The sequence below is a fragment of the Lynx rufus genome, unplaced genomic scaffold (genome assembly GCF_022079265.1).
Source record: "Lynx rufus isolate CCGP_SWC_20201006 ecotype Redwood Valley unplaced genomic scaffold, mLynRuf1.p SCAF_5, whole genome shotgun sequence".
In the NCBI taxonomy this organism is placed as follows: domain Eukaryota; kingdom Metazoa; phylum Chordata; class Mammalia; order Carnivora; family Felidae; genus Lynx; species Lynx rufus.
Window position 1 is genome coordinate 65453710 of NW_025814867.1, and position 24517 is coordinate 65478226.

General features: G+C 35.7%; 1 protein-coding gene across 1 annotated transcript in view; it reads right to left on the reverse strand.

Annotated features, from left to right (window-relative positions):
* Positions 1-2862: 2862 nt before the first annotated feature.
* The window catches only part of SPATA16 (spermatogenesis associated 16), a 231875-nt gene continuing 210220 nt past the window's right edge, over positions 2863-24517 (reverse strand). Inside the window, exon 10 of the mRNA XM_047098622.1 lies at positions 2863-2985. Coding sequence (XP_046954578.1) covers positions 2863-2985 — 123 coding nt within the window. The remainder of the gene's footprint in view (positions 2986-24517) is intronic.

A 24517-nucleotide genomic window follows, 5' to 3' on the forward strand; every position in this document is an offset into this window, starting at 1 on the left:
AATTCTTGGACTTTAATGTGCATAAATCACCCAGGGATCTTCTTAAAAACACAGATTCTGATTCAGCTGACCTGGAGAGGAACTTAAAATTGTGCATTTCTCTGGGGTACCTGGGTGGCTCAGTCAGTTAAAAGAGTCTGACTCTTGATTATAGCTCAGGTCATTAGCTCATCTCACAGTTTTTTAGATGTAGCTCCGTGTTGGGCTGTGCACTGACAGTGAGGAGCCTGCTTGGGATTCTCTCTCTTCTCTCTCTGCCATACCCCCGCTGATGCTCTTTCTGAAAATAAATAAATACACTTTAAAAAATTCTGCATTTCTCATGAACTCCCAGGTGATGCTGATACTGCTGGGCACGGACCACATTTCAAATAGCAAGTAGAGGACAGAACAAGTCTTTGGAGTCAAAAAAGGCGGGGCACCTGGGTGGTTCAGTCAGTTGAGCATGCGACTTCAGCTCAGGTCATGATCTCACAGTTCGTGGGTTCGAGCCCCGCATCAGGCTCTGTGCTGACCACTTGCTCAGAGCCTGGAGCCTGCTTCAGATTCTGTGTCCCTTTCTCTCTCTGCCCCTCCCCCGCTCACACTTTGTCTCACTCTGTTTCTCAAAAATAAATAACTGTAAAAAAAAAAATTAAAAAAAAGCCATTAATCTCTTTGGGTCTTGGTTTCCTCAAGTGTAAGATAGAGAAAATGCATACATGAAATTCTTGTGAAGTTGAAATAAAATAAGCATTTTGAAAGTACTTTGTAAAATGTGCTTTCTCTAATAATTTTTTTTTTTTTTACTAATACCATATTGCTTTATAAATCCTTCTTCTGCAGAAAACTTAAAAACAAAGAAGGGATGGGAAGCCAGGTGAGGTAAATTATGCTGCATTGTTGCTATTCAAGGCTCTTGACACTAATGTGGAAACCATGAACAAAATTCATTCCTATGGGCAATGTTGTTGAACCTATTAAGAATTCTAAAGAATTGATACCTTGATACCTTACTGAAAAGCTGTTAATATTGATTAATAATTTTTTTTCTGAAAAGAAGTTTCTTTTGGAAGTTTTGGATTTCCATTATATATCATCCTTCCTAAGACTGACTAGATGTCTCTTCTTTCCCTTAACCAAGCACCAGCCAAAATAGCCAATGGACATTTAGTATTGGATTGGGGAAAATGGTCAAACAATGAAGCCATAATCTTGTAATTGAAATTATATTATTTTCAAATATAATCTTCAGGCACTGTGGAATGAGAGAACTCTAATTTTCAAAAAACAGAAAAAGCAATTGATTAGCTATTGAATGCCAATACGCTTTTCCGAAGACAGTTGAGTAAACAAACAGGCAGTACTAAGATTCTATCTCAATGAAAAACAAGCAAACAAACAAACTGTTTCAGGACGTAGAAATCCTTTTGGAAAATAAAATTTTAACACTAAAGTTAAAATTCAAAGCTAAGAAGCTTCGTTTCCCAGAGATATTGTGAGGATTCTTTTTCTTTCTTTCTTTCTTTCTTTCTTTCTTTCTTTCTTTCTTCCTTCCTTCCTTCCTTCCTTCCTTCCTTCCTTCCTTCCTTTCTTTCTTTCTTTCTTTCTTTCTTTCTTTCTTTCTTTCTTTCTTTCTTTCATAACGGGAAATTCTCACGATGGAGAGAAGTGATAACAGAACAGTAGAGGTGGTAGGATGGGAGGCTAAGCTATTTACCTTAGACTCCCACATTTGGCTAGACTCAACTTCCCAGAGAAAGTAATTATTTTCCAGTATTTATTTATGAGAATAGAACTGAGATGCCATGCCAGTGTGAGTTTAAAAACAAAAAGGAGTTTCTTAATCTGTCTTTAACTGCCTACAATCTTGAGGGAAGGTGGTAGCAGTGATGGAGTTCTTTGGGGTGGGGTAGAAAAGAAGGTAAGATAGTCCACAGGAAAACCAAAGTCCCATTTTCCTTCAAAATTTAAAAATATTTATACCTTGCATAACTACGACTACACAAATCTAACATACGCTTGAGATTAAGTTATTAACTGATGCTTTTACAATCTCATTGTATAACGAAAAATTCAGCTCTAGGTTTGTTGTTATTCTTTTTCCCTTTTCATGTTGTTTATTATCAATGTACTCTACGATCCTAGTCAGTTTTTCCCATTATTTAAAAAAAATATGTTTTCCTTTTTATTTTACTCTGTATCTGAGTTCTTTCTTACTACCCTGTCTTTAAACCCCCTTTTTGGTGTCAGCAGAGGTCTTAAGTGATGGTTATTGACTCAGTACCTTGTCACATATGTGTGTTCGTCACACATTTGAGTCATGAGTCACACATTTAAGGGGAGGGAATGTAAAGAATCCAGAGGAGAGAATAGAGATTTTAATGAGATAATTCAACTGATAATATCAGCCATACCACATCTGACTTATCTCCATAAGGATTGAGAAAGTATATTATCAGTTTTATAATTTGTAAATTTGCATGCATATTGTTTGTCCGTATCTATATAAGGTATGTGAATAATTCTTGATCATACACATGACTATGAATGAATACTACAAACATACTTGGGTAGAACTAGTAAACCTTAGTAGATTTTGAAAGAACAAAGCAGGTGAAAGAGGCAGCAATGGTTATTTTATAAGCTGTTTACATAAGTCGAATTTGAACAAGAGTCAAGTCAAACTTGTTGAGAATATTTACTGCTGCCAGTCAAGATTAATGAAGTATAGGACCTTTGTAAAGAAGAGCCAAGGGGAGTCCAATCTCACTTCTTTGGTGATAGGCCTTTGTTACTGGATTGTCACAGTGAGGTTGGTTGGAGGCCATTGCCCCTTTCTCTGGGACATCTTGATGGTTAGTAGCACCTGCTCCCCAGTGACTAGCTTTGCTGCACAGTTTGAAGCCGCTTCAGTTTTGTTTTTTGCCTTCTAGCGGTTCTCAGTTTTTTAGTTTTTAAGAAACTATCCTCTAATTGGTATAGGAAGTCTTCAATTCGTCCAACCTAGAAGAAATAAGCAGAGAGAATGAGATTGTTTTTTCCCAGGTTTTGTGCAGTTAGGAAAATGGTGAGGTATTTAAAATTAAATGGCACATACACATCCATGTTGGAACAGAATCGGCGGAGATGGACATGATTGAACGTAAAAGCCTCCTTCGTTTCCATTTCAGATTCCCCTGTTTTAGGAACATGAAGCAGACATGCAGGAGTTTGCTGTACCACTCAGTCTAATGTACTGGGTATAGAAATGGGGAATATCATCACCCATTATCTTTAATGGTCAGAAAAATCAGGGATTTCAAAAAGAAATAAATGGTGAAAAACTCTACCCTTAGCAAAAGGAGAATGGAAAAACAAATCCACACTCCTCAAAGCCAGAGATTGTAGCATTTATATGCCTCTGGCCAACTTGGGAGAAAAATGAATATTACACATTGTCTTAGCAAGAACTATTTCTTTTAAATTTTTTTTTTTCAACGTTTATTTATTTTTGGGACAGAGAGAGACAGAGCATGAACGGGGGAGGGGCAGAGAGAGAGGGAGACACAGAATCGGAAACAGGCTCCAGGCTCTGAGCCATCAGCCCAGAGCCCGACGCGGGGCTCGAACTCCCGGACCGGGAGATCGTGACCTGGCTGAAGTCGGACGCTTAACCGACTGCGCCACCCAGGCGCCCCAAGAACTATTTCTTTTAAATCAAAACAAAATTTTGAGAAAATACATTTTCTTAAAAAATGCCACACCCCAGGGAATAAGATAAAGTAATGATATACAGAACAATAATTCTAAACTATAAGTCTTTCTCCAAAGAAAACTTGTTTAGTTCAGTGACGTTTGAATATGTTACACTATTTGTCACTATTTTATTCTGCTAAAGACCTATAGAATAAAACAGTTTACATATATGCTGCATTGGGCTCTCATGAAAGTCTGTAGATGTAATAATTCATACTTAACCTTGACTCCCAGCACCTGCATAGCATATTAGCCTAAAATGACTCACTGAAGAGCCCATTGTCATAAAGTTAGCTCAAAGCTAGAACACTTACTACTCAAGATACATGCGCATATCATCTCCTTAAGATAAAAGCACTTAAACTCTAGTTTTCCAATTTTGATTTTACTTTTAAGTCACTTGATTTATCATTTAGGGTGATATCCAAAAGATAATTCAAATTGTCAAAAAGAATAATAAATGGTAGCATTCATTTATATGTTATGCTTAGGACTTATATTACACTAGGTGATGTAAATTGTTCATTGGTTTCCTTAGAAAAATAATATAATTTACTTTTATGAAAACAATTCTTTTTGAAAACTTAAAATTACTTCAGGCAAATTTCTCCAAAAGCACGTTGTTGTTTATGATGTCTGATCATTGCATCAATCGTCAAAATCATTTGACAGAATATTTTTGGACTGTCATGAAGTCAGTGAATTATTCTATGTATTTCATACATTTATATTATCCAACTTACACCAAAATCATAAATACAAAATTAACAAAGAGCACAATCAAAACAAATGTGATGGATGGCACTTTACCATTACTTCAATAGTTGAGTTGATGACTCACTCATGTTTTTGCACTGAAAATGTGTCATTTAAATCAAAGCTCTCTACAATTAGAATGTTTGCAGTTAACCCAAATGCAATTTAAAATTACAATCCTAACGCACAAACTTTCTTCAATGATACAGAAACATAATTGTTTTAAAATATCCATTAGGTGGCTATTGTCTTTTTTGCTTTTTAAAGTGTATTTATTAAAAGCAGGGTTGACTAACTGGGTTGTCTTTCATTAGAAAGGACAAAGAAGAAACATAAAATGTCTGATTGAAACAGAGTACTGTTAAATTAAACTGGAGGTCTACAGTATATACCATGTGCATGTCTAACATGCCTATTTGTTTACCTCCTACCTGGTCTGTCTACATGTTATCCTTTCAACTCATTCTCCTAATGATGCCAAAATGATCTTTTAAAAATGTAAATCTGGTTATGTTTTTCCCTTGCTGGAAAAACCTAAATGGATTCCCAAGCCCTTAATGTGGCCTACACACTTCTGAGTGATCTGGTTTCACTTGCATCTCTAATTATGTCTTCTATCACTCCATTTGCCTCAGTTGTGTAGTACATCTTTCAGTTATTTGAACACAGCAGTGCAGTGTACTCTGTTCCCTTAAACTTCCTAATGTTATACCATGTGATGGATTACTCCCATTGGAAAATCCTTAAGTTTCCTCTGGATTTCAGGTTCAACATCAGTGCATCAGGAACATTTTCCTGGATAATCCAGGCCAGGTTGGGTTTCTCAGTAACATATTCCCATTGCAGCCCATTAATCTCTTTGCAAATTATATGTGTACACACACACACACACACACACACACACACACACACATACACATGCCTATATATCTTACTTGATTATAATGATTTATTTAGTATCTGTCTTCCTATCTGGGTTTTAAGGATTATAAGGCAGACTAAGCCCACATTGTCCACTATTCCTATCATTTAGAATATGGTGGACCCTCAATAATCTTCTTTTCTGGTAATAGAGAAGACATTCAGAAACTGATTTGTTTTTCCATATTCAAAGTGTTGCCTGGTATGGAGCATATCAGAAGGCTTTATTATCTCTTACAAATTACCTTGAGAGTCTCCAGGCAAGATGATTACAAGGTGTGGTCTCCATACTTGGAACAGAATGAGGTAGAAAGGGCACTGGATAAAGAGAGTTAGTGTTGAATTCTGCTCATGGCTTGTAACCCTTGTGGCTTTATAACCCTAATCTGTGACTCTCGAAAAGTCACTTGGCCTTTCTGAGCTTCAGTTTAACTAACCTTTGGTGAAGAAAAGGTTGGCCTGGATAATTTCCAAGGACACTCCAAGCCAAAAAATTCCATGACTTGTACTCACATCAGATCTAGGTTAGTTCAGTCTTATGTGAGTCCTCACATTTTTCAAATCACAGGTTATTCTCTTAGATTATACCATTAGATGAATGACACACTATGCAGTAAAGTAAGTCAATTTTAGCTTCTATACTTTCTGAAGTGTAGGAGAGCTGCAACATGTTTTTAGTGAAGCTGGTTCTTTATTTTCTTTTTTACGTCAAGGAAAGAAAAATGCTGGTTGAAGAGAAAATAGATTCATATAACTAAGAAGAACAGATTGCAAATGATAGAAATTTCTATAAAGCCCTTAGGGAAATAAAACACAAAGAAATATGTAAGCATGTAAGGAAGGAAATGAGCCAGTTTTTGGAGCAAAGGCCTTATTAGACTTCCTTTTAGGTACAGAATCTCCTTGCTTAACTATATCAGATAGTCTACTTGGTCATTCTGGGTCTAATTTTCCCATTTGCAAAATGGGCGGATAACATTTTCTTATATATCTATATGTCAATGCTGACTTGGCTTTACAGGGATATGGACATCAGACCAAATGAGCATGCAAATAATTTTGGGATGTCCGATGATCACAGGGACTCAAGGTGTCAGTGAGAGGGCAGATTCTCACCTAGCACATGGCTATCAGTCATAATTCACATCAAAGGAAATTATTATCAACTAGTTTCTGAGGACCTTTAAATCTTATACGCAAAAATCTGTCAGCCATGATTTAGTGTAGATTCAAGAAGTTCAGAATGAAGACGCCAGTGCAACTCTAAGCGAGAAGACAGCTTGAGAAGTATAGGAGATCTTAAAATTAAAATTCTAACAGTATAAAAGCAAATAATACCAATGAGAGAGAAATGTGGAGGTAGCCAAACAGACCAATTTAAATTACAAGAAAATTTTTAGTCAGCTCAGATTTCAAAGGGAGCACATTTGTTCTTTCATGCAAATATTTATTGAACATTTACTATACACTTGGCACTATAACAGGGTGATAAGCAAAAATATCAAGATATTTGCTTATGAGGAACTCATATTCATGGAGCAGAGAATTAATGAAGAAATGATTGCAATAGAGCATAACTGTTTATGTAAGAATTATGTACAAAAAGTTCTATTAGCAAAAATGTCAGAACAGTGAATTCTTTTTTTTTTTTTTTTTTTTAAGAGCAATGAATTCTATTTGAAGGGATATGGATGTGCATTGGTGGATATAGGAGCTGGCTCTTTGCCAGGACAAGAAGTACATTTCAAACTGAGGGAAGGGCATCCATAAGAACAAGGTTGTGAAAGTACATGGGCTATTTGACAATGATAAGTTTCTTACAGCATAGATGTGGGCACCCGGGAACTGGGAGTAGAGATACAGATAGCAGGAAATACTGATTGGAGTCAGCTTGTAAAAAGTTGAAAAATATTTAGCCATGTGGTTGGAAAGTAAATCTGGTAACACTGCAGGGAGTGAATGCAGCCAGGGAAACTAAAGGAAGGTGAATTAATTAAGGGACCAGTGTAATAGGATATGGAGAATACTATGAGGGCCTGAAGAAAGAACTTAAGGAACATTTAGGAAGTAAACTCTATAGACTTGATGAAAAATTCTGTGTTGGGACAAGAGGCAGGCAAAATTAGGAATGACTGCACAGTTTCTAACTTGAGATAATGATATTTTAATGAGATATGAAATATAATTAGATGAACAGTTTTAGGGAAAAGAAATGAGTTTGACTAGTGACAAATATAAGAAATAGAAAAACAGTTCACATAATCAGAAATTAACAAAAAAATAGATCTATAATAATAATCTAGTACTAGGCTAAAAACCAGAATGAAACACAACTCCAAATTAAAAGAAAAACCAACAACCTCTATTCCTCAGTCCACCATGTGAAAAGCATTCTAGTAGTTATAAAGTGCTAAGAAAACAAGAATGATACTTTCAGTTATTCAGAGTAAAAAGGTGATTATTGCAGAGATACGGTATTGGATTGAAGTCAGATATATCTTGTTTGGAATTCCAGCTCCAGCATTTTCATGTGTGAATTTGTGCAATTTTATCTAACTTCTTAAAACCTAAGTTTCCTTTTCTATCAGTTGTTTCACAGGATCTTAGTAGGGTTAAATTAAACAATTTATGTGAATTATTTGCATAGGTCTGAATTACTATTATTTAACAGTAGTATTAATACTTGAATCTGGAAGTGTATGCTTGGTAAATAGAAAAAATGTAACTAAGTGAAAAAAATACAAAAGTGAAATAAAATAAAAATATAAACAAGTTTAATAGACACTATGTTTTTGGCCTCTACTCTGTGAGGGATGCTGCCTCAGTAACTGTGCTAATTGTAGTTGCCATACATTAAAGTCTTGTGATTAGGTCTCAAAATTCAGTGATATAAAAGTCAGAATTAGGAAGGGGCAGAAAAGGGAAAGGAAAGATAAGTTTCTGATAGCTCATATTAGCTCATTGTAAATAAACAGTATTTTCTGGCGGCCTCCCTAAATACTAATCTGGTTATAGACAATAATGTGCCTGTCTCATGGAAGCAACCTAAGTGTTCACTGATGGGATGAATGAAAAAAGAAAAAGTCTTACACACACACACACAAACACACACACATTCACACACACAGAAGAATACTATTCATCCATAAAAAAGAAATCTTGTCATTTGCAAAAAGATGAATGGAACTTGATGTCATTATGTTAAATGAAATAAGTCAGAGAAAGACAACTGAGCTCATAGATACAGAGAACACACTGGTGGTTGTCAGAAGTTGGGGGTCGATGGGGGGCACCTGGGTGGCTCAGTCGGTTAAGCGTCGGACTCTCGGTTTGGGCTCAGGTCATGATCTCGCTGTTTCATGAGTTCGAGCCCCATGTTGGGCTCTGCTTTGACAGTGCAGAGCTTGCTTGGGATTCTCTCTTTTTCCCTCTATCTCTGCCCCTCCCCTGCTGTCTCTGTCTCTCTCATGTGGTCTCTGTCTCTCTCAAAATAAATAAATAAACTTAAAAAAATAATAAAGAAGTTGGGGGGTGGGAGGTCAGCAAAATAGATGAAGGTTGTCAAAAGGTACAAACTTCTAGTTATAAAAAAATAAGTCATGGGGATATAATGTACAGCATGGTGACTATAGCTAACAGTATTGTACTGTATATTTGAAAGTTGATAAGAGATTGGATCTTAGAACTTCTCATAACAAGAACAAAACTTCTAACTATGTTTGGTAATGGATGTTAACTATACTTACTGTGGTGATCATTTCACAATATATATTAATATCATTATGTTGTACATCTGAAACTAATATAATGCTATATATTAATTATATCTCAATAAAAATATGAAAAAAAATTCCCTTTCGAGTAAAATGTGTCTGTTTCAAAGGAGACAAATGCTTTTATCCCTTCTCTTCTCAGGTCATATCATATCTGGGCTATCATGTGTGGGTATGTCAAGGGGCTTACTCCAAACTGTATGAAGAAAAGTTGAAGGATCTAGAGGTCTCTAATATGAAGAAGGGAATCATAACAGGAGTCTGTGGTGTCCAAGTATATCAAGGTTGTTATGTGGAAAGAGTAACAGATTTGTTTGTGTTAGCTCATACAGTGGAAAGAGTGCTATCTGGAATTAGAGGGTAAGTTTGATTCTCGATTCTTCTGCTGGTCATGTGACTAAGTTAAGTCAGAGACTAAGTTAAGAGAGACTGGGGTGATAATTCTATAAGGCAACGTACACTAAAAATTACCAGCAAACCACCAGAAGCTAGAGAAGCATGGAACTGATTCTTCCTCACGGCTCTCAGAAGGAACCAACCCCATGACACTTTGATCTTAGAATTTCCAGCCTCTAGAACTGCGAGAACTTACATTTTCTCACCTCTAGTATAAATAATAAATTTATGGGGTGCCTGGGTGGCTCAGTTGGTTAAGTGTCTGACTGGCTCAGGTCATTATCTCACAGTTCATGAGTTGTGTGACTGTTCACTTCAAGCTCTGTGCTGACAGTTCAGAGCCTGGAGCCTGCTTTGGATTCTGTCTCTCCCTCTCTCTCTGCCCCTCCCCTGCTTGCACTCTGTCTCTCTCAAAAATAAACATTAAAAAATTTAAAAATAACGAATTTATAATGATAATAATAGTCCACTTGACGGGGTTTTTGTGAAGATTAAATGGTTTGATGTTTGTGAAAAGCTCTTCACAAATGGCTAAGCCACCCATGAAGATTATAATAGCAGTACATTGTATAGTGACTGGTGACATAGTAGATTCTCAGTAAATATTTGCTGAATCAATGAATAACTAAATGAGTCTTCAAATGGGTGAAAAATTATAGCATGTAAATAGTAGATATTACTGTTTTTTTCACAACTGTCTAAAAATGAAAGGGACTTGAGGGTGAGGTATGGCAACCCCCATCACAGAGACTGGAAATCACACATTAGATGACTCTTCTGGAGAGCATGAAGTATTTGTGAGTCATGTGTGAACTAGGGGTTGAATTCAATAAATTTTTTAAATCCATTCCAACATTAAAGGACTGATTCTATGATGTTCAGTTTGGCCTGGATTCATTCTACAGAAACGTGCTCCATGGAAGGAGAACACAGTGCAACTTGCCTGTACCACATGGAGAAGCACTACGGAAATGAAAGGGAACCAACAACTTCTATTGTTGTGGTTTTATATATACTGAAAAGTACTGAAGTGGTTAATATAAACACTCATAGATACTGGGATTCTCGAGCCTCCCCTATGTCCCATTTATAAAATTATCATATCTAAAAGGCCAGTATTTTCTTCTCTAGATGTATTAAAATTATATGTTGTATACAAAGGGCCCCTATTATGGATTAGCTTAATAGCAGAAGGTAGTTCACAGCACACTCATTTCTTTTTCATCTCATAACTGCACAAGATTATGCACTGGCACTAAAATATTTCTTTTCAGCTAATGATTTTATATTTTTTCAGCATATCAAAACTTACAACTTTCTGCTGGATTTCAGGATAAAATGCAACATTTTTACAGATAAAAATAATACGGTTTCCCACATATAACCATTCATAATCACTTTAATATAGGCATGCTGAAAGGTACTTGCATATTTACTCCAATAATCTTTTACTTTAAATTGGTTTGTATCAAACCACAAGAGACTCTTAATGATAGAGAACAAACTGTGGTTGTTGGAGGGAGGTGGGTGGGAGATGGACTAGATGGGTGATGGGTACTAAGGAGGGCACTTGTGATGAGCACTGGGTGTGGTAAATACGTGATGATTACTAAATTCTAGTCCTGAAACCAATATTTCACTGTATGTTAACTAACTAAAATTTAAATTAAAAACGGGAAAATAAATTGGTTTGCAGTTTATATGTAGGTGGAAAGTATGAGGATGCTCTTGGGTCAGGTGACACTGTTCATTTAAAAGCTTTCATGTGAAAGAGGATGGCTATTAACCGTCCACCATTGTGTGATGCTGACTGTGCCTTCATTTGCACATAGATCCAACTTACTTTCATGTGGTAATTGAAGGCATGTAAGCCACATTACTGCCTTCCATTTATTGTGTGAGTTCTGGCCATGAGGCCAAAGGCACTGCTGAGGAAGAAACTGAATTTTAGGGCAATAGATAGAAATGGGGCAAACTAAGGAAAGAAATGACAAGAAGCTCAACATGAACCAAGTTGGTGAGAGATGGTAACAATAGGGGACTATATGGCAGTGGCCTAATAAGGCTTTGAAAGGGGAGTCATTCAGATATGGTAGAGGGGAGGGAGGGTCACTTTGAAGATTTGGGTGGCCTTTTTCCTTCTAAAGTCATTTAAAATCAAACACTACTGGACTGAGTTGATTTGTATTCTTTCAAAATTCATATTTTGGTCTTTTTTTTTAAGTTTATTTATTTACTTTGAGAGTTAGAGAGCACAAGTGAGGGAGGGACAGAGAGAGAGGGAGAGAGAGAGAGAGAGAGAGAGAGAGAGAGAGAATCCCAAGCAGGTTCCGCACTGCCAGCATGGAGCCCAATGCAGAGCTCGAACGCATGAATGAACTGTGAGATCATGACTTGAGCTGAAATCAAGAATCCCACGCTTAACCGGCTGAGTCACCCAGGTGCCTCCAAATTCATATGTTGGTCTTAATCCTCAGTACTTCAGAATGTGACCCTATTTACAGAGGTAGTCAAGTTAAAATAAAGTCTTAGGGTGCACCCTAATCCAAAATGATTGGTGTTCTTATAAAAAAGGGAAATTTGGATGGGCGCACAGGGAGAGTGCCAGGTGAAGACAAAGGCAGAGAGACTGGGGTGATAATTCTATAAGGCAAGGTACACTAAAAATTACCAGCAAACCACCAGAAGCTAGAGAAGCATGGAACTGATTCTTCCTCACCGCTCTCAGAAGGAACCAACCCCATGACACTTTGATCTGAGAATTTCCAGCCTCTAGAACTGTGAGATCATCAATTTCTGTTGTTTAAACCACTTGGTTTGTGGTACTTTGTTACAGTAGCCCTAGCAAAGGAATACAACAACTAAGCCATTAAAGTGAAAGGAAACTCACTTAAGTTCTAATTTTCCCCTCAAACATGACAGATGCTTTCTAAAATTCACTTTTCCTGCTGGTTGAAGCTCCCTACTAAGCCTACCCATGTTTAGGGTGTACCTTGGGAACAAAGGTGGCTTCTTTCCAATAATGGCAGAGGGAGGAAGTTAACCTCAAACATGAAAGCGTGGGTAAATTACACTGAGAAGACTTGAATTGGGACTTTCTATGGGATTTCATGTAGTCTGGATCACGGAGAGGGGATTAGGTATGTTTATAGGGGTTTGTTTGCATATGTTCATGCCTTAGGAATTGGGTGCTCAAAGGATTTTTTAGTAAAGCTTTTAAAGATAATTATTAAGAAGGAAAAATGTAGATGAAATAAGAATCACATTCTTCAGGAATAAATATCATGTTTATATGACTATGATGGTAGTTACAGAATGAGAATGTGTTTCTGGAGATTAGCAGTATGGACCAAAATCCTCTCAGCAAAACCGACATTTCACTCCACCACAGTGGATTTGATAACATTAATTTCTTTGCTCTGTTCCATTTAGTTTCCAGACCAAATGCTTTTAAATATTTATCATCCAAAATAGTTTGAATTTTAATTCTTATTAGAATGACAATTGTTTTCAAACAGGCTTGAAATTAATTTCTAAAATAAACTTAGTTTCTGAAACGGAGTTTTTTCTGTTATTCATAATATATCAGTTTCCTTTAGCTTTTGGCCTGCATTCAAGCGGACAAACAATCCCCATATTTTTCCTTTTTCACTTAGTTAACTTGTTATATTATTTAGTATTTTAGTCATAAAAGTACAACGTGAAGATATGAGGCATCTACCCCTGAGAAGTTACAGAAAGTACAAAAATACTTCCTGCTAAACTGTATTACCACTCTTGATTGAAAATTCTCTTAACGATAATACTTTTTGTTATGCTTAGTATAAAGAACAATTACAAAACCTTGCTATCCCTTTGTCCAGGAAACCACGTATCATGGTTTTTAAAAAAAATTTTGGGGGGCACCTGGGTGCCTCAGTTAAGGTCCGACTTCGGCTCCTGTCGTGATCTCACAGTTCATGGGTCAGAGCCTGGCATTGGGCTCTGCTCAGAGCCTGGAGCCTGCTTCAGATTCTGTGTCTCCTTCTCTCTCTCTGCCCCTCCCCAACTCGTGCTCTTTCTCTCAAAAACAAATAAACGTTAAATTTTTTTTAAATTATTTTTCAACATTTAATGGTATAATTTATCTGAGGATTTAAAAACATATTTTTAAACTTTTTGAGACAAGTGTGGATTCACGTGCGTCAGCGGGAAGCAATACAAGAAGAATCTGTGTACTCTATTTAACTCGCCTCAATGGTCATATCCTGCAAAACTGTAGAATACCACAGCCAGAATATTGACATTGATACAGTCAAGATACAGAACAGCTCCATTACCACAGAGATCTCACATGTTGCCCTTTCATATCCCTTTCACACCTATTTTCTCCAGTTTCCACATCTCTTATGCCTTGGCAACCACTAGTCTGTTGTCCATTTCTACAATTTGTTATTTTAAGGTTATATACATACAGTACAAACATATAGTACATAATTCTACACGTCTCTGGAGATTTATTCAGGTTGTTGGATCCATAGTTTGTCCCTTTTCATTCTTGCATTATTCCATGTACCACAGTTTAATGATTCACTTGTTGAAAGGTATCTAGATTTCTCGGGAACAAATGGCCAGGAGTACCATTGTTAGGTCATATGGTAGATGCATATTTAGTTTTCTTTTTTTTTTTTTTCAATATATGAAGTTTATTGTCAAATTGGTTTCCATACAACACCCAGTGCTCATCCCAAAAGGTGCCCTCCTCAATACCCATCACCCACCCTCCCCTCCCTCCCACCCCCCATCAACCCTCAGTTTGTTCTCAGTTTTTAAGAGTCTCTTATGCTTTGGCTCTCTCCTACTCTAACCTCTTTTTTTTTTTTTTTCCTTCCCCTCCCCCATGGGTTTCTGTTAAGTTTCTCAGGATCCACATAAGAGTGAAAACATATGGTATCTGTCTTTCTCTGTATGGCTTATTTCACTTAGCATCACACTCTCCAGTTCCATCCACGTTGCTACAAAGGGCCATATTTCATTCTTTCCCATTGCCACGTAGTACTCCATTGTGTATATAAACCACATTTTTTTTTTTATCCATTCATCAGTTGATGGACATTTAGGCTCTTTCCATAATTTGGCTATTGTTGAGAGTGCTGCTATAAACATTGGGGTACAAGTGCCCCTATGCATCAGTACTCCTGTATCCCTTGGGTAAATTCCTAGCAGTGCTACTGCTGGGTCATAGGGTAGGTCTATTTTTAATTTTTTGAGGAACCTCCACATTGTTTTCCAGAGTGGCTGCACCAATTTTTAGTTTTCTAATGAAACTGTCATATTGTTTTCCACAATGGCTGTGCCATCTTATATTCCTACTAGCAACATGTGAATGTATGCAATGTGTCAGTGGTCCTCACCAGTATTTAGTGTTGTCACTATTTTTTATTTTAGCTACTTTGATAGATGTGCAGTGGTTTCTCTCATTGTGGTTTTACTTTGCATTTCCCTAGTGGCTAATGATGTTCAATGTCTTTTAAAGTGTGTTTACTTGCCGTTCTTTCTAGTGAAATGTCTGTTCATATCTTTTGTCCATTGTCAAATTGGTTTAACTGCTTGGATTGTTTACTGCTGAATTTTGAGATGTGTGTGTGTGTGTGTGTGTGTGTGTGTTTTGTTGTTGTTGTTTTGTTTTTTAGAGAGAGAGAGTGTGAGAGGGGGAAAGGGTCAGAGGGAAGGAGAGAGAATCTTAAGCAGGCTCCACATTCAATGTGGCACCTGATGCAGGACTTGATCCCATGACTCTGGGATCATGACCTGAGCTGAAATCAAGAGTCAGGCACTCAACTGAGCCACCCAGGTGCCCTGAGAGTTCTTTATATAATCTAAATACTGGTCCTTTGTTGAACATGTGTCCACAAATATTTTTCTCTTGCCCTGTAACTGGTCTTTTCATCCTTTGCAAAAGAATCTTTCATAAAGCAAAAGTTTTTAATTTTGTAGTCTAATTTGCCAATTAGACTTTTATGGATCATGCTTTTTGTATCAAATCTAAAAGCTCTTTGCAAATACTAAGATCCCAGAGATTTTCTTCTATTTTTTTTTCTAAAAGTTTTACAGTTTTATATTTTACAGTTTTAGTCAACTTTTGAATAAAGTGTGATACTTAAGTCAGGATTTTTTTTTTTTTTTTTTTTTTTTTTTTTTTTTTTTGCCTATGTATGTACAAATGCTCCAGCCTCATTTGGTGAAGAGGCTATCTTTCCTTCATTAAATTTCTTTTGCTTCTTTATATTTATGTGGATTTATTTCTGGATTTTCTGTTTTGTTTCATTGAGCTATGTGTCTATTTCTTCATCAATACCACAAAGTCTTGATTACTAATAGCTAACAAAGTCTTGAACTTAAGTAGACTGATTCCTCCCACTTCATTCTTTTTCTAAAGTGTTTTAGCTATTCTGTGTTCTTTGTCTTTCCATATAAATGTTAGAATAGTCTTGTCTTCATCTATGGAAAATCTTGCTGGAATTTTAATAGGAGTTGCCTTAAGCCTCTATATCAATTTTGAGTAAGTGATGTCTATACTATGCTGAGTCTTATAATTTATGGACACAGTATGTCTCACCATTTATTTAGATCTTTGATTTCTTTCCTTAATGCTTTGAAGTTTTGGGCATACATGTGCTATACATGTTTTGTTAGATTCATACCAAAGCATTTCACTTTTTTTTTGAGCAATTATAAATGGTATTATAAGTTTCAGTGACCTTGATCACAACTAGCATATAGTTATATAATTGAGTTTTGCACATTTATCTTACATCTTGCAACCTTGCTGAACTCACTGATCCTCCTCCTCCTCCTCCTCCTCTTCCTCTTTCTCCTCCTCATCATTTTGTAGATTCGTTGGGATTTTCTCTGTAGACAATCATGCCATCTGCAAAAAGGGAAGTTCTATTTCTTCTTTTCTGAACTCTATGCCTTTTATTTCCTTTTCTTGTCTTTCAGTGGTGGACAGAATTTCCAGCACAATGTTGAATAAGAGTGGTGAGAGGTGACTTCCTTGCCTTGTTTCTGATCTTAAGGGGGAATGCCTTTAGTCTTTGACTATTAAGTATAATGTTAGCTGTAGGATTTTTGTAGACACTCTTTAACAGTGTGAGGAGTTTTGCCTCTATTTCTACTCTTCTGAGTGTTTTTTTTTTTTTATATCATGAATAGGTGTTAAATTTTGTTGACTGCTTTTTATCAATTGATGTGATCATGTAATTTTTTTCTTTTGTATACTGTTAATATGGAAGATTAAATTGAATTTCAAACATTCAGACTTGCATCTCTGGAATAAACTCCACTTGGTTATGGACTATAATTCTTGCATGTTGCTGAATTCTATTTGCTAATGTTTTAAGGATTCTTTGCATCTATATTCATAAAAGATACTGATTTGCATTTTTTTTCCATTTTTGTCTTATTTGTTATCAGGATAATACTAGTTTTATCATGTGAATTGGGGAAGGTTTCTTCCCCTTGCATTCTTTGAAAGAGATCATACAGAATTTACATCAAACCAGCTGGGATTGGAGATTTCTTTTTGGAGTTTTAAATTATGAATTAATAATTTCCTTAATAGTTATAGAGTGATTGAAATTATTCCATATTGGGTGAGTTGTGCTGATTTGTGTTTCTTGAGGAATTAGTACATTTCATCTAAGTGTCAAATTTATATTTCTAGAGCTATAGTATTCCCTTTTGATGTTTATATTTGAAATTTATATTTCTAGAGTTATAGTATTCCCTTTTGATGTCTGCAGGGTGTATAGTGATACCTGATTTCATTCCTGATATTGGTGATTTGTGTCATCTCTTTTTTATTTCTTTAGTCTTACTAGACTAGGTCTGGAGGTTTTATTGATCTGCTCAAAGAACCAGTGCTTTCATTGATTTTCTCTATTTTTTTTCTTTCCTTTTCGTGGAGTTTTAGTTTTCTTTTTATTGTTTCCTTTTCGTGCTTGATTTAGGTTGATTTTGTTTTTCTTTTTTATGTTCTTGAGGTGGGGCTTCAATAATTGATTTGAGATTTTTTCTTTTATACTATATGCATTTAATGTTATACATTTATCTTTCAATGTAGTTTTAAATTTTTCTTGAGACTTCTTTTTGATCCATGGATTATCCTAGTATTTAGAGATTTTCCTGTTATCTTTCTGATATTTGTCCATTGCAGTGGAAGGAAATGTTGCTTATGATTTCAGTTTTAAAAAATTTGTTAAGTTTGTTTTTAGCCCAGGATATAGTTTGTCTTGGTATATATTTCATGGGCACTTGAAAAGAACATGTATTCTGCTGTTGTTGGATAGATGTTCTATAAATGTGCGCTATGTACTCTTGGTTGATGGTATCATTGAGCTCTATACATTCCTGCTGAATTTTTTGATTAGTTGCTCAATCAATTGTTGAGACAGAGGAGTTAAAATCTCCAACTATAATTGTTGATTTGTCCATTTTTCCTTTCAGTCGTATCAATTTTTGTTTCATATCTTTTGCAGCCCTGTTGTTTGGTGCATATACATTGCTATGTCTTCTTGGTGGACTGATCCTTTTATAATTATATAATATCTCTCTCTGCCTCCAGTAATTTACTTTGCTCTGAAGTCTACTTTGTCCGGTATTAATATAGCCACTACTGCTTTCCTTATACTAAAGTCTGTGTGATATGTTTCCATCCTTTGACCTTTAGCCTGTCATTATATTTGAAGAGTTTGTAGACAGAATATTGTTGAATCATGATTCTATATTCATTTTGCCAAATTCTTTCCCTTGGCATTATTTAGACCATTTAGGTTTAATATAATTATTGGTATGTAAGGGCTTTGTCATTTTATTTTTTGTTTTCTTTTTGTTCTCTCTCTTTTTTTTAACCTTCCTAGGGGCACTGGGATATTTGTTAGAATTCCATTTTAGGTAATCTAGTGTTTTTAGTGTATCATTTTGTATAGCATTTTTAGTAGTTGCTCTAGGTATTAATATATATATTTTAATATATAATATATATAAATAATATTTATATATAAATACACCTCAATAAAAAAATGCAGACACTAGTAATCTGAAAATTTTCAGTTTACTCTTTTCTTCATTTTATGTTCAACTGGAGTGTAAACACTTTATTTTCTTTAACATGTCTTTGCCTTCCCCCATTTATAATTTGCTCTACATATATTCCCCCATTTAAATATTTGCTGTTCATATGTTTAGAAGGTTATTAATTATTGGGCTCCTAGGTGGCTCAGTTGTTGAGTGTCCAACTCTTGATTTTGGCTCAGGTCATGATCCCAGGGTCGTGGCATCGAGTTCTAAATCAGGCTCTCCACTGAACATGGAGCCTGCTTAACATTCTCTCTCTCTCTCTCTCTCTCTCTCTCTCTCTCTCTCTCTCTTCTCTTTCTCCTTCTGCCCCTCTCCCCCACTCATCCTCTCTCTCTCTCTAAAATAAAAACAAAAAAACAACAAAAAGGTTATTTATTATTGATTTAATACCCTTAATAGATAGGCCTGTTCTGATTATCTATTTCTTCTTGAGTGAGTTTTGACAGATTGTGTCTTTCAAGGAATTGGACCATTTCATCTAGGTTATCAAATTTGTGGGCATAGCATTTGTTCACAGTATTCCTTTTTATCCTTTTAATTTTGATGGGATCTATAGTGATAGCCCCTCTTTAATTTCTGATGATTAGTAATTTGTGTCTTCTGATTTTTTTTTAAAATTTTCTTGGTTAGCTTGGCTAGAGGCTTATTGATTTTATTGATCTTCGGTTGTTTTTCCCTATTGATTTCCTGTTTTTGCTTTCACTGATTTCTGCTCTAATTCTTAATATTTATTTTTTTCTGCTTACTTTGGATTTAATTTGCCTTTGTTTGTTTGTTTTAGTTTCTTCAGGGGAAACTAAGATGCTTGATTTTAGATCTTTCTTCTTTTCTAATGTATACATTTAAATGCTACAAATCTCTCTCTAAGCACTACTTTTACTGTATCCAACAAATTTGGTAAGTTATGCTTTTATTTTCATTTAGTTTAAAATATTTTAAAATTTCCCTTGAGATTTCTTATTTGACCCATGTATTATGCATCTGTATGTTGTTTAACTTCTGTGATTTTGAGATTTTAAGTTATCTTTCTGTTATTGATTTCTAATCTAATCTAATTCTGTATGATTTCTATTGATCTAAATTCTCAGGTGGTTTTATGGCCTAGAATGTGGTCTATCTTGGTGAATGGTCAATAATAATAGCAACAATGTATTTGACTAGGTATGCTTATGTAGTATGTGTGTATGTATATATATATATATGCTTATATTTGCTTGTATATATAAATAAAATGATGGATAGCAATGATACAGAGATGAAAAAAATAAGATTATTTTGTTATTATAAGGTACTCACACTACTTGTGTACTGGTATAGTGGTATCCATTTGAAAGTGGACTTGCCAGGGCACCTGGGTGGCTCAGGTTTTTAAACATCCAACTTTGGCTTAGGTCATGATCTCATGGCTGGTGAGTTTGAGCCCTGCATGGGGCTCTACGCTGACAGCTCAGAACCTGGAGCCTGCTTCAGATTCTGTCTCTGTCTCTCTCTGCTCCTGCCCCTCCCCAGCTCACATATTGTCTCTCTCTCTCTCTCTCTCTCTCAAATATAAATAAACATTAAGCAAAATTAAAAAAAAGGAAGTGGGTTTGGATTAGTTGTAAATGTATATTGAAAACTCTAGGACAACCAGTAAAAAAAGTAAAAAAAGAAGCATAACTGATATGCTAAGAAGGGAGAGAAAATAGAATCATATAAAATGCCCAATTAAAACCACAAAAGGCAGAGAAAGACTGGAAGACTCTTATGACTTTGTTAACATTTGCTAAGTAGAGCAAGGGTACTGGATGATGAACTGCTCACAGTTTAACAAAAGACCACAAGAGAAACTGAAATAGAGAGTATATTATTCATAAGTCCTGGAAGAAGTACATAGCATGCTTCGAGATGCCATATGGGGAAGTTGAGGCAGAATCCAGGCAGAGAGAGAGACAGAGACAGGACCCAGGGCACATACCTTTATTAGAGCCCATTGGTATTGTTTAGATTGGGTAATTTCTTTTCTTCTTTGTTGTTTTTTTTTTTTTTAATATTTATTTTTGAGAGGGAGAGAGAGAGAGAGGGAGAGAGAGACAGAAACAGAATCCAAAGCAGACTCCAGAGTCTGAGCTGTCTGCACAGAGCCCTACATGGGGCTCTAACTCATGAACTATGAGATCATGACCTGAGCTGATGTCAGCTGCTTAACCGACTGAGCCACCCAGGTGCCCCTAGATTGGGTAATTTCTATTTTCCTATCCTCATTTTACTGATTCTTTCCTCTGTCTCCTTTATTCTGTTATTGAGCCTCTCCACTGAGTTTTAAGTTTTTTTTTTAATTCCAGTATGGCTAACGTGCAGTGTTGTATTAATTTCAGGTGTACAATATAGTGATTCAACAATTCTATATATCACCCAGTGCACAACATGATAAGTGCACTCCTTAATTCCCATCACTTATTTCACCCATCTCCCCATCCACCTCCCTTCAGGTAACCATCAGTTTTTTCTCCATGGTTAAGAGTCTGTTTCTTGGTTTCTCTCTCTCTCTCTCTCTCTCTCTCTCTCTCCCTCCTTGCTTGTTTGTTTTGATTCTTAAATTCCATATATGTGTGAAATCATATGATATTGGCTTTTTATGACTGACTTATCTTACTTAGCCTTATATTTTCTAGCTACATCCATGTCATTGCAAATGGTAAGATTTCATTCTTTTTTATGGCTGAATCATATTCCATTGTATATAGATATACCTCTTCTTCTTTATGCATTCATCAGTTGATGGACACTTGGGCTGCTTCCATAGTTTGGCTATTACAAATAATGCTGCAATAAACACCAGGGTGCATGTATCCTTTTGAATTAGTGTTTTGCATTTTTTGGGTAAATGCCCAGTGGTGCTATTCCTGGATTGTAGAGTAGTTCTATTTTTAATTTTTTAGGAACCTCCATACTGTTTTCCATAGAGGCTGTACCAGTTTACATTCCCACAAATAGTGCAAGAGGGTTCCCCTTTTTCGACATCCTCACCAACACTTGTTGTTCCTTGCGTTTTTGATTCTAGCTGCTCTGACATGTGTGAAGTGATATCTTGTAGTTTTGATTTGCATTTCCCTGATGATCAGTGATGTTGAGCATCTTTTCATATGTCTGTTGGCTATCTGTATGCCTTCTTTGAAGAAATGTCTGCTTGTGTCTTCTGCCCATTTTTAATTGTATTATTTGTTTTTTGGGTGTTGAGTTGTATCAGTAGCTTACATATTTTGGATACTAACCCTTTATCGAATACGTCATTGGCAAATAACTTCCCCCATTCAGTAGGTTGCCTCTTAGTTTTATTGATTGTTTCCTTCGCTGTGCAGAAGTTTTTTATGTGTGTAGTCCCAATAGTTTTCCTTTTATTTCCCTTTCTTCAGGAGACATATTCTAGAAAGATGTTGTGACGGCAAATGGCAGAGAGTTACTGTCTGTGCTCTCTTTTAGGATTTTTGTGGTTTCGGGTGTCACACTTAGCTCTTTAATCCATTTTGAGCTTATTTTGGTGTATGGTGTAAGAAAGTGGTTTATTTTCATTCTTTTGCATGTATCCAGTTCTTGAAGAGACTTTTTCTCATTGGATATTCTTTCCTGCTTTCCTACTTCTTCTCACTGGATTTTCCTCATGGATTAATTGGCCATGTAAGTATGTGATTATCTTGGGTTTTCTATTCTGTTCTGTTGATCATTAAGTCTATTTTGGGGCCAGTACCATACTGTTTTGATTACTACAGCTTTGTAATATAACTTGAAGTCTGGAATTGTGATACCTCCAGCTTTGCTTTTCTTTTTCAAAATTGCTTTGGCTATTTGGGATCTTTTGTGGCTCCATATAAATTTTAGGATTGTTTGTTCTAGTCATGTGAAAAATGTTGTTAGCATTTTGATAGGGATTACATTAAATGTGTAGATTGCTTTGGGTAGTATAGACATTTTAACAATATTTGTTCTTTCCAATCCATGAGTATGAAATGTGTTTCTGTTTCTTTATGTCATCTTCAATTTCTTTCATCATTGCTTTATAGTTCTCAGAATATAGGTCTTTCACCTCTTTGGTTAGGTGTTTCCTAGGTATCTTATTATTTTTGGTGCAATTGTCAATTGAATTCTTTCCTTAGTTTCTCTTTCTGCTGTTTCATTATTAGTGTATAGAAACGTAACAGATTTCTGCACATTAATTTTGTATCCTGTGACTTTACTGAATTCATTTGTCATTTCTTGTAGTTTTTTGTTGTAGTCTTTAGGATTTTCTGTAAATATCATGACATCTGTAAATAGTGACACTTTCACTTCTTCTTTACCAATTTGGATGCCTTTTGTTTATTTTTGTTTTTTAATTGGTGTGGCTATGAGTTCCAGGACTATGTTGAATAAAAGTGGTGAGAGTGGACATTCATGTCTTGTTCCTGATCTTAGGGGAAAGGCTCTCAGTTTTTGCCCACTGAGGATAATGGTAGCTGTGGATCTTTCATATATGGACATTATTATGTTGAGGTATGTTCCTTCTAAACCTACTTTGTTGAGAGCTTTTATCATAAATGGATGTTGTACTCTGTCAAATGCTTCTTCTGCATCTGTTGAAATGATCATTTTTTTATCCTTTCTCTTATTGATGTTATCTATCAAATTGATTGATTTGTGAATATTAAACCAAACTTGCATCCTGGGAATAAATCCCTCTTGATTTTGGTGAATGATTTTTTTTTTAATGTATTGTTGGATTCAGTTTGCTTATATTTTTATTGAGGAGTTTTGCATCTATGTTCATCAGAGATGGCCTGTAATTCTTTTTTTTTGTAGTGTCTTTATATGTTTTTGGTATCAGGGTAATACTGGCTTCATAGAATGAATTTGGAAGTTTTTCTTCTATTTTTTTGGAATAGTTTTAGAAGAATAGGTATTAACTCTTCCTTAAGGTTTTGGTAGAACTCCCCTTGAAGCTGTCTTGTCCTGGACTTCTGTTTGTTGGGAGTATTTGGACTACTGATTCAATTTACTTTTTTTTTTTTTTAATTTTTTTAATGTTTATTTGTTTCTGACAGAGAAAGACAGAGCATGAGTGGGGGAGGGGTAGACAGAGAGGGAGACACAGAATCCGAAGCAGGCTCCAGGCTCTGAGCTGTGAGCACAGAGCTCGACGTGGGGCTCGAACTCACAAACCGTGAGATCATGACCTGAGCTGAAGTTGGTCGGTCGCTCAACTGACTGAGCCACCCAGATGCCCCTAATTTACTTGTTGCTAATTGGTCTGTTCAAGTTTTCTATTTCTTCCTGCTGCAGTTTTGGTAGGTTATGTTTCTAGGAATTTATCCATTTCTTCTAGGTTGTCTAATTTGTTGGCATATAGTTTTCATTCTTACGATTGTTTGTATTTCTGTGGTGTTGGTTGTTATTTCCCTTTTTTCATTATGATTTTGAGTCCTTTATTTGAGTCCTTTTATTTTTTTCTTGGTGAGTCTGACTAGAGGTTTATCAATTTTGTTGATTTTTTTCAAGGAACCAGTTCCTGGTTTCATTGGTGTGTTGTTGTTTTTTAGTTTCTATGTGATTTATTTCTGCTCTAATATTTATTATTTCCTTCCTTCCTTCCTCTGGTTTTGGTTTTGTTTGTTGTTTTTTTTTTTTTTTTTTTCCTGTCTCTTTTAGGTGTAAGGTTAGGTTGTTTATTTGAGATTTTTCTTGCTTCTTGAGATAGGCCTGTATTGTTATAAACTTTTCTTTTAGAACCACTTTTGCTACATCCCAAAGGTTTTGGGCTGTTGTACTTTCATTTTCGTTTGTTTTCATGTACTTTTTGATACTTCTTTGATTTCTTGGTT